We start from the raw sequence: 16,816 nt of genomic DNA on the forward strand, positions 1-16,816 counted from the left end.
TGCCAGATGATTCTTGTTTATTGTTAATAAGTCTACAGAGTCAACACTCAGTTACCAGGGACAAATACAGAATGGCTCAAAGTGGGCATTGGCACAGGGAACGTGGCCACCCCCCAGTGAGTAACATAAAAATACCTTCTGTCCAATGGAGGGTGTCAGGACAAAAAGAAAATTCAGTTATTCTCCAGACGGCCAGGCGTGCTGATAAGGGATGGGAGAACATTCCTTCCCCGTCTCCCCCACCCTGACCCCTGCTCTAGGCCGACATTGGCTTCTTTCCCTCTGCCAAAGCCAGACAGTAAGTACCTAGCTCTTACTTACTTGTAGTCAAGTGTCAGTGTAGGAGAGAGGGGCCACCTGCCTCTCAGAGAAGCTGCAAAGGAGGGAGAGAATTCAAACCCCCTCCCCAGGCCTTCTCTGGTGGGGCGGCAGAGAAGTGCACAGACACCCAGAACCAGAGGCCCCACCCCTTGGGAGGATGCACTACAGCAGCACCCAGTGGACCGGGCCCTGGACCCCCGACTGGGCTTCTAGCCAAAGACTACGTAACCTGCCCGTTGGTTAGCCTAAAATCACTGCTTGGCCTGTGGTCTCCAGCAGGTCTGAGCACAGAGGACTCTGGGAAGAAATGCAGGTCAATACGGCAGACAGAATATTAGGTAAAAGTCCCAGTGAATTATGAGCCCCACAGGAAGCAGGCTTGAGGGAAAACGACCTCATGCTGCACTGTCTGGATCTTCTGGGGCTATCAGACAGAAAACAAGTCCAGCAGCACCAGGAATCTGGAGCTGGGGACACAGGAGAAGGGAAGGACAGCTTACCCTGTTTACCCTACGGGCCCTTTCTGCTATGGGGCAGAGGAAGAGCAGCATCTGTCTGGTCTCTTGGGGAAGAGAAAGCACGGTCTCCAGAAGCAAGCACAAGACTAAGAGCTCAAATATGCTAGGGTTGAGCCCCCATGTTGCCACTCATTCACTATGTGACCTCTCTCTGGACCTTAGTTTCCTCATCCCTAAAATGCAACAGCTTGGCTCGATGTTCTCTAAGCCCCCTTTCATTCTAGGAGTATGTGACTCTCCAGCCCAGAAACCCTGGTTCCTAAACTGTCCTATGGAAAGAAGCAATGACAGGAAGGAGGAATGAGTTATCTACAAACCCAAACTTGAGAACCAATTTAAACAAGGTCTTCTCATGCATTTTCCAGTTTTTATAAGGGACCGTTGGTTCCCTAAGGGCAGGGAACCCAAAAGACATTCCAAAAGGTTCTTGAATTTGCCTTTGTTAATACCTGGCAAGACGGGGGTCCAGAGCCCCAGAGGCTTGATAAATCTAACAGTAGTAAAAAGAGATTCACTACTGGAAAGGGCACTCCGATGTCAGTGATCCCACAGTCAGCCACACGGAGGATAAACCAAGGACCCAGAGGATCGGGGAGGATATCAACCACGGCTGCACAAGGCCCCAAGATGATGGACGGTTGGTCGGCCCAAAGCCTCTATCTGATCTCTATTGATCAACAAATCGGCAGAAGAGAGGGTCAAATACAAGAAGCATCATTCTGAGCAGCTTGGTATAAATGGTGATATCGCCACTGGATGAAGTATTTCCTTTTAATATCATATACAGGATTGAAATTCAGAATGAGGCAGGGCGGGGAGGTTTTTCTGTGCCCTTCACAAAGAAGACTGACAGTCACAATACAAAATTCAATATATAAAGCAACTGGAGCAACATCAAGGATGGGAGAGTGGTGGAAAACTATTGCTGCCTGACTCTAAAGGGAATGGTCCGTAGCCTGCAGCCTTCGTTTTTTCCCAACAGAGAACCAGATTTGTTCTTTATGCTGAGCTAGGGGCCAAGCGAAAGAAGCTTCTGTGTAATAGAGGGGAAAGTACCATTGTCCCCATATGCTCCCCTCCAAGGGATGGTTGATATTAGGATGACCTCAAAGACAATGAGCTTTAGAAAGGGTCTCTGCTGCAGGGACTTGGGTCCTTAGCTGGTAAGATTGAGAGAAGCCAAAGTTTCCCTGATTGTGAAGAACCCAAAATCTAGAGAATTCTCCTCCTGGAAATTCTTTTCTGTCTGCAAGGGTTACATCTGAGGTGGGTCCCATGCGTCTTTGCAGATTTGTTTGGCTAAGTCCACAGTCAATGTTCTGAGTATTAGACTCCTTATCAGACTAAGAGCTCCCCAAAAGTAGAGATCCCAGCAGACAAGGCATTCCACGTCTGGAACTCTTCTCCACTGGAGCAGGGAGGGCTTGAGGATAAAAATTATGTCTCCCCAATTAGACCAGAGCTTCCCTCTCTCTCCATCAGGTTGACTGGGACTGTGTCTGGGGATATATGTGTGAGGGGGAGTCCCCCCAAAAAGGTCTCTGGCCAACCAAGCATAATAAGAAGCTTTCTGAGGTTAACAATCAATCCAATTTTCCTCAGTTCCATCGGGATCAAGTCTGAAGCCCCCTGCCATCGCAGGGCAGACATTCAAAGTTAGGAGCAAAGCTCCATCACTTCCTCCTGGGCCTGCAGACTGAAGCCATCACGCCACGCAGCAACAAGACATTTCAGAGGTCAGAAGGTATCTCCTTCACGTCCCTGTAATTTCTGGGGTGCTCCTTGGGCAGGGCCCCCATCATTCCAGATGCATGAGTGTACACCATAGCTCTTAACTCAAGCTGCACTTCCACCTGTTAGTCCCCGACGATGATTGTATCAAATGACAAGAAGTGATTGAATGTCTGCCCTTTAAAGGAAGTTGGCTTCGCCCCTTTGTAACCTGCAAATGCCACTGAGGGAAGGGTTGAGCAGCCATGAGAAAGCAGAGATAAGGGAGCCTTTGGCATGGACAGGATTTTAGCAGGCTAAAGGGGACTCTGACTCAAGGTCACTGGTGGAGGAAGGCAGGGTAAGCTGCAAAGAGGAGAAGAAAGGGGGCCAAAAGGAAGAGGAGGGGGAGAGCCAGGGGAGGCAAAAGCCAGGGACAGGAAAAGCTACCGCTCTGCTCTGATGGGGGGTTGGAAAACTGGGCCCAGTGTAAGGGCAGCCCTTCCTTCTGGCTTTGCAGGCGAGATCTCCAAGGTATGGCTACCCTCCTGGATTCTGCATGCACATCCTAGTCAAGTCATCCCCAAGACTGCTGCTTCTCCCTCCTTCCAGGAGCAAACACTGTCATGTTTGCTCAAAGCTATTAAGGAGTTCCAGAGACCCACTTTCAGGCTACGGGGGCTCCCCACCACTCCTGCCCACAACTGGCCAGCAGAGCACTGTGTGGGACCGGGAGCAGCTCAGCTCCCCTCAGCTTAAGAGGCCCAGGGAAGGATGGAGATGTCACTCAACTCAGCCCAGGATAAAGACAAGGAGCATCAGACTGAGGTCATTTTCTACCATTTGGACCCAAGCTGTGAGACACTAGGGTTCAGGAAGGCCGAGGGAAAAATACACATTGGGCCCAGGGGAGAGGAAATGGGTGAGTCCAAGAGACAGGATGCAACAAAATGTAAAATTAGAGAGAAGAGAGAGATAGTTGAAGAAAAAGGGGTGAGTGGGATAGTTAACTCAGCCCTGTAGTGCAGCACTCATACACTAATACTGTCATTTTCTAACAAACTGAAGAAACCATCCCCAGCTCGCGACCCCATGGCAGTGAGGAAGAGCTAAGGGGTAGTAAAGGGGAGATGTCTCAGAAGTCCGTACCTCCTCCCCTACCCACACCCCCAATCAACAGCTTCAGGAGAAAGAGAGCAGGACGGGCAGGAGTCCACTGGGAACGAAATCCTGGGCTGGCCTGGAATGGCAGCCCTCGTCCGGCTCCAAAGTCAGGCAGGGAGGAGCCCTGAGCTGCCGTACCACGTTGGAGGGGTCCAGGCGGGGCAAGGGGAGGCAGTGGGAACCATAATGCCGTGGCCCTGGGGACGGGTTGATTCTAAAACATACTTAGCACCACAACAATGGGCATCTCCACCGTACACTAGATCACAAGGAAACATAGACACACGGGTACCACCACACAGCACCGTCTGCCCCGCGGACCCACGGCTTCCGCAGATACCGCAAAGGGAAAACGGCCTGGGACAGTGGGGGGAAATATACAGATATATCTAATTCTCTTCCTTTTTACAAAGTCAAAAGATGGGGAAAGAAAGGAAAGGATGGGAGAAGGTAACTCCAACTCGATCACCCAGATGGGCACAAGGCAGCATGAGATCAGCTCCTCTCCCTCCCGGCCTTCCTACGTTCCCCCTTCCCTGCCCTCCCAGGCTCCTGCTCACATCTCGTTGGAATAAGTGTAATTGGGGGTGGCAGAGTATGGGTTCTGATGCTGGCTCACAGCTCCCTGGGCAGCCCCCATGGCAGCATTCTGGGCTGCCTGCTGCACGTGGGGATTCTTCCAAGCTCCGGTAGTCCACTCCTCTTGGGCTTTACTTATACTTCCACCACTGCCCCGGTAGAATTTATGAACCTGTAGTCAGGGGACAGAGGTGAGGAGGATGGGGTGGAGAGGGAAGAAATGGAGAGAAAAGATTAAGGGAAAAGAAAAACCAAAATGTTCCTGCCCCAAAGTTCCAATCCTTTTATATGGGCATTCTTCCCTCTAACAGGTTAATGTTTCTTTCTTCTTTTTTTTTTTTTTTTTCCCAAGAGAAGGAAAAGAGGTACCAAGAAAATCAATGGCTTGATTAGAGTGGTAACTCAGAAGTTCTAGTTCCCCAAAAAACTGCCTTTTAGTGAAAACTCGACAGGATTAGAAAAAGAGGGAGGTTGGTGAGAAGGGTAAAGGCTTTGAATCCTGGTTCTGCTTCTAACTATACTATACCTGGGTGAACTTAAAACAAATGGCTATCCTCTGGGCTTCTGCTTCCTAATCTTTTACAAAAGGAGAATGCTAAGTTAATGAAGTCTAAGGTTCCTCTTGAGTTCCAAATTCTATGAGCCAATAAACCTCAGCTGGGGGGAAAGGGAAGAGAAAAAGGAGTGAGGCACAAGATGGAAGGGAGCAAGAGCTGAGACTGGAGCATGCAAAAATGTTACAGCAGCTCCCCCCAAAATTAACAGGGCTCATAAAATTGATGAGAGGCAGCACGGCACAGTGAGGAAGTTCAAATCCGGCCACTGACACATACTGGCTATGAGAATGGATAAGTAAATCGCTGAAATCCCCAGAACTCCAGGACTCTCTAACACTATCAGTAGGACAGCTGCCAATCCTGATGTATAAAGGGAGTTTCCCTAGGGGAGTTTCCTACATCAATAAAATCACAGGTCTGGACCAAAATGAAACCCCAAACCCATCAAATGCAAGCATCTTGGAAGGAGCTCCTTCTGTCTGGGCTCCAAATGGGCTAATGACCCCCTCAGTGCTCCATCTCGGTGACCCAGCCCTGGTCCTCTAGGAGCAGAGAGCCTTCCTCTTGCCAGCTTCACTGAGCCCCAGAGGGCATACGTACCATGCTGAGAGCGATGAAGGAAAATACAGCCATGACTGAGAACATGATGGTAGGGATAAGCATCACCACTGCGGCTCCCACATTGGTCCCAAAGAAAGTGATGGTTGCAATCCAGCCACTGCAAGATTTTGGAGCCCCGGTTAAGTCCTACTGCCATAGGACAGGATCATCCCCTTAGCACAGGGAGAGTCTGCCCCACTGGCACTAATAAATGGCATGGGAGGGCCAAGCCACTGCCACAGAGAGGACGCTTACTCCACATGCACCACTGCAACAGAGAGCAACTCTACCCCATTAGCACCAGGAAAGACCACACCCCATTGGAATTGAAAGGGATCCCATGGGAGGGACCCCCCATAGTCAGAGGGAGGGCATCCCACCAGCCCTGGAAGGAACACACTCCCAATCTTACTGACACAAAGATAAACATCTCAGTATTATGCAATGAGGGCTCCTAGCCACAATAACTATTCCTCTCCTCCAATAGTCACTGCAAGATATTCTTTGTAAATCCCTCCCCATTATTCTCTCCTTTGTGCTCACCCAGTATTTCCCAAACCAAATACCAAGGAAGCCTGGCAGTTAGTGCAATGTGAATAGAGATTCTAAGAGGAACTATCTATGAAACACAGCAAAAGTACTGGTTATATGCAGCAAGAAAAAGGGCTAATGTTCCTCTATTTTCTTCCAAGGCCTTCCAAAGCACCTCCCTTTTCCAGGGGACATGGGTGTCCCATTGTTTATGGACTCCATCGATTCGGTTCAAGCCCTAAAGTTTTCCCTGGCTAAACAAGCCTAAGAGATGCTATTCTAACCCAGACTTTTCCACTACCCCAAATTCCAAATGCTTTCCCAAATTTGCCTGATTCTGCCTCCCTCCTCTGGAGAAGGGCCCTGCCCTAGGCTAAGCCTCCCAGCACTGGTCATATCATCTCTGTCTCCTCCCAGACCAAGCCCTCCTTTCCCAGCCCTCCTTTCCTTTTCCATACCAGACTCCCCAGCCAGGAATTCCCACAGACTGGATGATGCTGATGACCAGTTGAGCCAAGAAGGTGAAGAAGAAGGCCATGAAGTTAAAAGAGCTGTCTGATCTGCAAGAATGGACAAAGCTATGGTCATCCAGGAGAGTTCCACTGGCAGAGAAGGTGGGGAAGTAAACAGGAGCTTCCCTGATCTAAGGACTTTCAGCTCTTGCACCTCCAACAAGTTTGCAACGTACTAAAGACAGTTAGGACCCCCTTAGGCCCAGGTGGGACAAATCTCACCCAATGGGCCACACCAGTTACCAGATATGGGATGGGGGGCAGAGCTTCTGATGGGATAATGGGCTTTTTCTTTACGTGATATCACAAGGGGTGGGATGAAAGGACAGTTTAGGAATGGGCAGCTCCTGTGACTCCAATCTAATGCCCCCGAAGTCAACCAAAAAACATTGGGAGTGATTCTACTGCAAAGATTTAGGTCTTTCTTCGGGGCTCTTGTGTTCACAGCAGATTTTAAATGCTAGAGGTACCAAAGGCAGCCTGGAAAAAATAGAAAGGGAGCCCAAAGATCTGGATTTGAACCCTATTCCTTTTCCTCCTTACCCTTGTGATCTTGGGCAAATTTGAATCTCTCTGGGTCTCAGTTTCCTTGTCTATCCATATATAAAAGAAGGGAGTTTAGCTAGATGTTTTTCAAAGGTCTTTTCTGGCTTGAAATGTTCTGAATCTATGGAGTTACAAAAGCTCCAAGTTCTTTTCCCAGGCCAGAGATTGAAGAGACTCTATGCAGTTAGATTGGGATAGGAAACACCGGGCAAAGCTTAATTTTTCCAGCTATTTCAGAGGAACTTCTGAGCCACCCAACTGCCTCTGCTGGAGGGGGGCACCTTGTTCAGGGCCTCTCTGTGGCTGTAATACATATCTGCCTGTCTCAGCAGGCTCTCTCAAGGAGTCATCAGATCTTATCTAAATATCTGGGGCAAGAGATTTCAGGTCCTCTGAGTGGGCAGTCCTGGAGAGAAGGGAGAGAAACAGAAAAAAGGGCAAAAAGAGGAAAAGAGAAAAGAGACACAGAGAAAGAAAAGATAGAGACACAGAGAGAATCAGATACAGGGAGAGACATACAGACAGGCAGAGAGAAAGACAAAGAACAGAGTCAGAGAGACAGAGAAAGAGTGTTAGGAGGGGGACAGGAAAGACAAAGATGAGGAGCTGATGTGGAAGGGAGAAAGGCTGGGCTCAGCAGGGACCACTTACTTGAAGGCTTTGTAAATAGGCCGAAACCAGCAGACATAGGAGCAGGGGGTAAAGAGAATGAACCAGAGAAAGGCCAGTCCAAAGTTAACAGCTCCACCGCCTCCAATCAGCCACGCCAAGCAGCCCACCAGGTTCATGGCCAATGTGATGCTGTTTACTGCAAACACACACATGCATGCAGAGGCACACACACACACACACACACACACACACAGGACAGAAATTGTAAGAAAAAACCTGGGACCTCAGGGGACCCATCCCCCCTGGGAAGATGGAAAAGGGGGAGGGTCCACACCCAGGCCAAGAAGTAAAATTCCGAGGCCAGAAAAATCCACCTTACAATCTCCCAAACCTCTGGGGCTAGAAGTGACTAATGGCCAGCAGACTCGGCCTTAGCTGCTCCTCCTCCCACTCTCCTCCCAGTTTATTCCATAGCCAAGATGCAATTACCCTCCCAATCTCCTCGGTCCCAGGAATATCTAACCAGGAAGAGAAGCAGGTAAAAGTCACAGTTCATCAGGTCCACTGCTTGAGTTTTTTCATTATTCTCTCTGACATCCATGACCTCTTGTTCTTCCAGATGAACTGGAAGAGGGGCCACTGCTTGCTTCCCTTAGACATACATATAGTGCATACTTAGGGTCTAAGGGCCCTCATACTTCCCAAAGACAATAATCTCCCTTACTAGAAGGAGATAGGATCTCACCACACTCACAGAACCCTCACCTCATTCCAAATGCTGAGATCACCTCTGTGTACCAACAGGGACCCATGGGAGGAAATGAAACCAGATGAAAGGTTGGAGGTGGGGAGAAAAGCTTAGGCATAAAATATAAGAGAAGAGCACTTAAAGAACCACTTAGTCCAAGCCTTTCATCCAACAGACAAGGAAACAGGACCAGTGAAGGGAAATGACTTGACTATAATCCTACAGTAAGTTAGTGACAAAATGGAAAAAACCCAGTGGTTTTGCCTTCACCCAAAATGGTAGAAAGAACTAAACAAAATATCTCTTATAGTGTCATTTAATTTTAATTTTTTTATTTTTGCTGAGGCAATTGGGGTTAAGTGACTTGCCCAGGGTCACACAGCTAGGAGTGTTAAGTGTCTGAGACCAGATTTGAACTCAGGTCCTCTTGACTACAGGGCTGGTGCTCTATACACTGTGCCACAGAGCTGCCCCTGGTTATTTAATTCTTATGGTAATTTCCCCAACCAGACCGTGAATTCCCTCTCTTTCTATCTCTCCCAAAGGATAGCCTGACACCCAGCAGACCTACAAGAGACACTTAGTAGATCTGTTACTTAAATAAGAAATCTATTGGCCATTCTGGTTTGATTAATGATGATAACAATGATGATTATAATGAAAATGATTAATGATGATATATATCTACCATTTAATATAGCCCCTTCTAGTTTTCAAAAAGCAAAAAGATACCAGATCTCATTCAACCTTCCTAACATTCCCATGAGGTAGGTGAGAGAAGGTATTAATATTCTCATTCAATTGAGTAGTTTGCCCAAGGCACTCAGCCAATAAATGGGCAAACTACCAGGTTTTCTGAATCTTGTTCCAACATTCTACTGCACCAACATTTAAATGTATATTGATTCAATCGAACTACTTTATAGAGACAGAAAAAATAATATCAAAATTCATCTGGAAAACAAGAGGTCAAGGATCTTAAAGAGAATAATGAAAAAAAAGTAAGAAGGGGGATCAGTAGTACCAGATCTCAAACGATGGCACAAAACTGGAAACATCAAAACAATTTGGTACTGGTTAAGAAATAGATATTGGGTCTTCTCCTTTGCGTCTTCAGTTCTCCTCCCTCAAAATTTAACAACAGTAATAGCTCATATTTTGATATCACTCAAAGGTTTACAAAGTGCTTTCCTCACCACACTCCTATGAGAATGATAGTGTAGGAATTTCATCCTACACAAATGAAAAAATTCTAAGAGATATGGTGACTTGTTCATGGTCATACAGCAAATAGATAATCCAAGTTGGGGTTTGGACACCTCAGAGCTAGACATGTAATGAATGCTCAAAAAAGATGACAAAGAAGGGAAGGAAGGAAAGAAAAGGAATCCAAACTGTGTTTTATCAAGTCAGTCACTTCAATGCCATAAAGAATTATACTGGGTCAGGAGAATACAAAAATTTTTCTGAACAGGTAGCTGGACAGAAACTATTGGCTTTACCAGGTCTCTGTAGATAGAATATATACTTAAAGGCTAAGGGATATATTTGGAGAAATTAAATCTGGACCCTGAGACAAAGTTCTTTAGTGGAAGCCCTCAAGATCAAGCTGAATCTTTGCTAAAATGGATTTTCATGGATAAATCGAACCCACTTTCACTTATCCCTCTATAGAATAACCCTCCACATATGGCTAACACCTTTCTTATCAATCATATTTGAAACTCTGGAGTCAACCCTCTCTCACTTCTCCTATCCAATCAGTTAACAAATTTTTTCCTTCCATGACATCTCTTTTATTTGTCTCCTCTCTGCTCACCTGGCCTCTACCTTAGTTCAAGCCCTCAAGATCTCTCACCTGAACTAGCAAAATCCTCACATACAACCCCAACCAGTCTCCAGGTAAATCACTGCCAGAGAATAGGAGAACCACCTAACCATTCTTACATCTAACCTTTCAGCTGCTTGCTATAAGCCTGAATTCTGCTATTAAAGCTATCATCACAAAGTAGAACTTATCTGAGGAAGATCCTTCTCAGAAAATATTATTTATGTATTTAAGTTTGTACAATCCAATATGCCAAAAATTAATATTTTTTGGAAGGAGTATAAAAAACCTTGTGAAATTGGAAATCCTATCAGCTTTTGAGTGAGCTTATAAAAATATTTGTCAATAATTTCCAGGAGGGCAAAAATGCCTTCTCGAATATTCAAACCTGAAAATAGAAATTCAGGTCAGAAATGTCCTGATGTTTTAATAGAAATTCAGTGATGCTCTAAGTATTTTCATTAGAATGATAAGATAATTAGAAATTTATTTTTCAGATTTTAAAAGTTCAGTATTACTGTGACTAAAAAGCTTTGTATATTTTTAAAACGTAAACATCTGGATATGCATTTGTCTGATTGAACAACTTCCTTTTACATAGAAACCCTGAAGATATGGGAGCCCTAAGGTACTCAGCACAATGCCTGACACTTAGTCAGTGCCTATTGTTAGTGCAGTGTTGGTTGACTAACTGCCCTCCCCACTAGATGGAAAGATGATATTAAGATGTATGTTGATCTAAATTTATTCAAATCATCTAATAATTTTTCTTTTGCTTTAATAAATACGCCATTTTTTGTAACAACAAAACATGAGCATGAATTGAAAACAGAGCACAAGAACTTAGATTATTAAGAATGGAAATAAAACGTGGAAGGGATTGTCTAGACAATAGGTATTGTCAATGTTGGAATTAGTGATTTGTACCCCAGAGATCAGGACCCTACAGCTGTAGCATATTCATGCTTTTTTATAATCACTTTTGCCATAAAATTTCATAATAAAATTGTGAGAAAAGTTATTATTTTGCTAGTATATTAACAATCAGTAATGAAATTTGGATTAAGGCTTTTTCTATTTATTTCTTCACTTAGAGACTCTCAAGGACAGACAGATGAGATGACCCAAATCCTCAAAGAATATGTTCCTCCTCAATCTTGGCCCAGACCCATCCAAACAGAAGACATTACTTCTATTTAAAATGTAATCTAGGGATTCCTGCCCCAGGGCTAGGAGCTCAATTCTTAGCACTCCTCCATTGCAGTTTAGGGTGACCCAGCCAATGAAGAAGAAAACCAATCTGAGTGATCGAAGTGGAGATAGATTCCTCAGTCCAGATTGCTGGAAGGAGCCCAGTTTCATGATCCAGCCACATTCTCAGGAGAAGTAGACTTTTAGCCCATCTTCTCATTTAAATATCCACCAACCAGAATTGATATCTCCTAGCAGAGGCATTCAGTGTCTCCATTAAGTGTCTATGGTTACCAAAAGAAACCAATGACCAAGTAATTAACTAATTAATTATCCCGAAATTCTGTCTCTTGGGTTTTTCATCTTCACAATTGTTTTACATTTATGATTTTTAATTTAATCACTGATGTTTGGTTTGAATGTATTATAAATATGTTATAAATGAATGAGAGATAGGATTGAAAAGACAAGGGAAAGAGCTAGAAGCATTTAAAAAGGTCTTTTATGAGCCTACTGAGGACAAAAAATGTATTTGTTTCCATGACTATCATGTATTACCTTACATGTAGAAACCAATCCAAGACCTGCCAGAATCACAGTTTACACTTTGCTTTAATTGTAAGCCCTGGAATTTTCTGGATGAGAAAGAGTCCCTAGGGGACATAAATCTGGTTTATCTATTGCCTATGATCTCACTTTGATCCTGGATAAAAGTTTATTCTAACAAATCAGCAGTCTACTGTGCAAGGCAAAGAAGAGAATGGCCACCTCCTAGGAGTGCTAAAAATGCACATCACATTTTTCTACCATTTTCAGATAGATGTTGATGTTTGGGAAGGTCAAGGAGACATCAAGGTGAAGTTATGTATAAATTGGTTATTTTTAAAAAATCTCTTTAAATAATTACAAGTTGAGTATTTCAAAAACCAATAATCAAACCTAATTGAGGAAGTCTTGTACCAATACATCTATTGAGAGGTGAGGTTGTAACTCTTAGAGAGAGGCCTGGCTGAACCTTTTAATGAAGGTACCACAATGTCTTTCTTTCCTCTTTTAGGGAAAATTTCTCTGACCACTTTAGGAGACACCCAAATATGTAATATATTTCAATGTCACTAGAAATCCTTTCATAGGTATATCAAAACAAGACTCCCTCAATCAGGTTTGATAATGGGTTTTTGAAATAGCCAACTTGTGACTATTTAATGAGATTTTTTTTAATTAAAGTTTTTTTTTATTTTCAAAACATATGCATAGATAATTTTCAACATTCACCCTTGAAAAACCTTGTCTTCCAAATTTTTTTCTCCCTCCCTTCCTCCCATCCCCTCCCCTAGATGGCAAGTAATCCAATATATGTTAAATCTGTGCAATTCTTCTACACATATTTCCACAATTATCATGCTGCACAAGAAAAATCAGATCAAAAAGGAAAAAAAATGAGAAAGAAAACAAAAAACAAGCACACAACACCAAAAAGAGTGAAAATACTATGTTGTGATCTACACTCAGTCCCCACAGTCCTCTCTCTAGGTGCAGATGGCATTCTCCATCACAAGACCATTGGAACAGGCCCGAATCACTGTGAAAACAGCCATGTCCATCAAAATTGATCATTGTATAATCTTGTTTTAATGAGATTTTTTAGAAATAACCAATTAATGTAATAATTTCACCTTGGTGTCATAGGATTAGAATAGAGGGATAGGAAACACTTTCTCTTATAAGACTTGGCCTTTTCCTATTTTTTGCATGTACAAAACTGTCAGTGATCCCCTAAGATCAGAGATGCTGGTGTGGAGTACAGAGACCATTAAGGGAAAAGAACAAATGAATCTTAGTTCATGAAAAGGTTCAAAGAGTCCCAAGAGAGGTCTCTCTCACTGATTCTAGGTGCTCTTCTGCACCATTCTTTCTTCAGAATCTGGAGATGGCCTCAGTCCACCCTACTGTAACTAGCTTGCTTATAATCTGAATAAAGTGTCTCTGAAAGACTTCATCCAAAAAACAGAAGGAAGCCAGTTTCTTCTACAGAACCATGGCAAGGAGCCATCTGCAAATCTGCCTTCAGATGATGGGCAGTCACTATAGCAAAGCCTGCACAGCTGGGGAAGAGGTGGGGAATCAGGTGTGAGTTCTAAGCTGGGAGGAACTTGGGAATGTTTCTATTCCTGGATTCATACCCCACCCTCTGTTCTCTAAAGTGAACAGTGATAGATGGGCTGATTGGTCAAAAACATGGCTGGAACAGGCAGATATTAGGTATGGATTAAGGTTAAATTATCCACAAAAACTCAGTTCTCAGGCCAAACATCCAGAAGTTACTTTCTCTATAGTATAGAGCGGTAATTCCTCAGTCCTGAACTCATTGAAGTCTGAGACCACTTCCAGAGCTTCCCCAAACTGCTATCATTAGAAAGGGAGGAAAAGAGAAGATAAGATGGGGAGAAAAAAATTACATAGAAGAGAAAGGAGAACCTAAAGGGAAAGGAGAAGAGAGGAGAAGGGAGGAAGACCTCCTCAGGAAGAAAACCTCTTCTTTCTCCTCCTCCTCCTCCCCATCAACTGCTCAGAGAGAAAAAGGAACAGGTGAAGCTCTGCCTGCTGGCCCAAAGGAAAATCTGAAGCATGGAAAGTGGAAACAAAGGCAGAGAAAAGGAAACCTTCTGACGAACAAAGGTAAGGTGGGAAAAAATGGCCCCACTGAGTATTGCTCTACAGGTCTCCAGGGCAGGTAGAGGGGAGGGAATATAAAACCCAAAATGAGTTCTCATCCACAAGGGGCTAACATTTTAATAAGGCATTCTATTACCTTTCCACAGCAAAGCAATTTGTTTACTATTCTCAGAGTAAAAGATAACACTTTTATTGTACTACTTACTATAGGGGCCAAGTAAAGGGGGTATACATGGGTCTCTGGGGAAATGGCAAGAATCCTGGGTGGGGCTGTTTTTCCTGTAGGGTGGCTGGACAGCCCCAGGGTTCCAAAACTGAATGGACAGCCTTCTCTAGGAAGAAGTCAAATCCAGAGAGCAACTGTTTGAGATGGAACAGATAAGTTTCCCAGGTAAACCTAGGGTTTCTTGGTGGATGGCTAGATGGGATATGAGGCATGGGCTGGGGTTGGCAGGTTATGTGAGTTATCATGTGATACTAAGCAGGGACCAGAATACAAGCAGACTAGGGATGTGGAAATTCTCAGAGACCAAGCCTGTGCTCAGGGTGGTCCCCCAAATGCCCCCAAACTCCTGCACTTCTCCCCCCATCCCTTCTATCCCGACCTGCTGATACTTACACATCCAGAGATAATAGAGGCGTTTGGTCATAGTGAGGTGCTGAGGGGGAATCTCAGCCTCGAAGTCCTGATAGAAACATGGCTTCAGAGGGATGAACTTGGGCAGGGGAGGGAAATTGTTCACTTTTTCTGCAGCAGAAATATAAATCGAGTAAGTCAAGGTCTCGATCCGATGAAATAGTATATGTAAAGCACTTTGTAATCTTAATATAAATCATTATAATAATAATTGCAATAATAATGCTAGCTAGTGTTTATGGGGCATGTATTACATGCCAAACGTTATGCTAAGTGCTTTATTTGTCTTATTTGATTCTCACAACAACAATAGTTACTATTATTAGTCCCATTTTACATATGAGGAAACTGAGACAAACAGATTTTGGGGGTTTGGGGTTTAGAGTTTTTGGGGAGGTTGGTGACTTGCCTAAGATCATACAGCTAGTGTCTGAGACCTGATTCCAAATCAAGCCTTTCTGACTCCAGGCCAAGCTCAAGCCACTACATCACTTAAATGCAAAATATGGACCAATTCAATTCAAGAAACATTTATTATGCTATTAAGGCACAGTGCTAGGGAAGACAAAAACAAAAGAATAAAAATCCCCGCCTTCCAGGACTTTTCATTCTGAGGAAAGGGTGATACACAGATAAATAAATACAAGGTAACTGGAGAGTGAGAAAGTACTCTCCCCTAGAGGCAAGAGGAAAGATTCATTCATTCATTCATTTATTTGGTTATTAGCCCTTAGTATGTATTTATTCTTTCATCAATACTATAGCATTTTGTATGAATATTTATCATCTTCAGTGGACAGCTAGGTGGTGCCATAATGCACGTGATCCCTAGTGTGCTGGGTATGGCGTCAAGGAGACTCCTCATCCTGAATTGAAATCCAGACTCAGATACTTACTAGCTGTGTGAGCCTGGGCAAGTCACTTAATGCTGTCTGTCTCAGTTTGAGCCGGAGAAGAACATGGCAACTCATTTCATTATCTTTGCCAAGAAAACCCCAAATGGATCATAAATAGTTGAAAATTACTTCCTGGCTGTGTGACCCTGGGCAAGTCACTTAACCCTAACTGCCTCAGCAAAAAAATTAATTTAATTTAATTTTTAAAAAAAAAATGACTGACATGACTGAATATCTTAAGTATCAGCTAATATCCTCTTTTCCTCTCCCCATCCTTGAAGGAAGTTAAGGATTCTAAGAAGGAAATAAATAAGAATAATATTAGTAGTACTAATATTTATGTAGTATCCTTTAAATGCAGTCTCATTTGAGTATCACAACAACACTGTGAAAGAGAGAGCATACTGCATTTTGTTTTCTTTCTCTTTTTTTTCTTTTTGATCTGATTTTTCTTGTGTAGCATGATAATTGTAGAAATATGTATAGAAAAATTGCACATATTTAACATATATCAAATTACTTGCCATATAAGGGACGGGGCAGGGGAAAAGGAAGGGAAAATTTTTTGGAACACAGGATTTTGCAAGGGTGAATGTTGAAAATTATCTATGCATATGTTTTGAAAATAAAAAGCTTTAAAAAAAATTAGGTAGCACAGGTATTGTTATTCCCATTTTTAAAAAGAAGAAACTTACATTAAGAGACTTGTCCATGATAACAGAGCTAGGTATACGGTACTTTGACCATTTTTCCAATAGCTCATGTAAATGATTGAGGGAGTGAGGGGCAAAAAAATTAGAGGAATATAACTGGCCCTTTCTCTAGGCAGGATTGCTCCCAACTCAACTATCCTCCATAGGGGATAGCCTATTGTATCATAGGGACCTTAATATCTATAAGTCAGAATGGCAAGATCTCTACAGTAAGGTAGGAATATTCATGCTGAAGAGTATTCATTCTTTCTCCACCAAGGAAATGACCTGAGATCAGAGTTTAGACCTAGCCAGACCAATCTGTCAGCAGTCAAATTGAGTCACAAGAATTGTTGAGTTCTTAGAAATCTGATTCTTGGGAAACTTATATTTAATGAGAAACTACTTGTTCTTCTCAGCCTCAGAGAAAAGAAGGAACAATGAACTGAAGTTACAGGGAGGCAACTGTAGGCTCAATATAGCTGAAAACTTAACAAG

General features: G+C 43.5%; 1 protein-coding gene across 2 annotated transcripts in view; it reads right to left on the reverse strand.

Annotated features, from left to right (window-relative positions):
* Positions 1-16,816, reverse strand: part of SCAMP5 (secretory carrier membrane protein 5) — a 27,592-nt gene continuing 10,776 nt past the window's right edge. For both annotated transcript variants that reach the window (XM_051982227.1, XM_051982226.1), the window contains exons 3-7: positions 14,713-14,841; positions 7,690-7,846; positions 6,439-6,540; positions 5,450-5,567; positions 1-4,464 (exon numbers count right to left, since the gene is read on the reverse strand). In XM_051982227.1, coding sequence (XP_051838187.1) covers positions 4,270-4,464; positions 5,450-5,567; positions 6,439-6,540; positions 7,690-7,846; positions 14,713-14,841 — 701 coding nt within the window. In that variant the 3' untranslated portion in view covers positions 1-4,269. The remainder of the gene's footprint in view (positions 4,465-5,449; positions 5,568-6,438; positions 6,541-7,689; positions 7,847-14,712; positions 14,842-16,816) is intronic.

The sequence above is a fragment of the Antechinus flavipes genome, chromosome 2 (genome assembly GCF_016432865.1).
Source record: "Antechinus flavipes isolate AdamAnt ecotype Samford, QLD, Australia chromosome 2, AdamAnt_v2, whole genome shotgun sequence".
In the NCBI taxonomy this organism is placed as follows: Eukaryota; Metazoa; Chordata; class Mammalia; order Dasyuromorphia; family Dasyuridae; genus Antechinus; species Antechinus flavipes.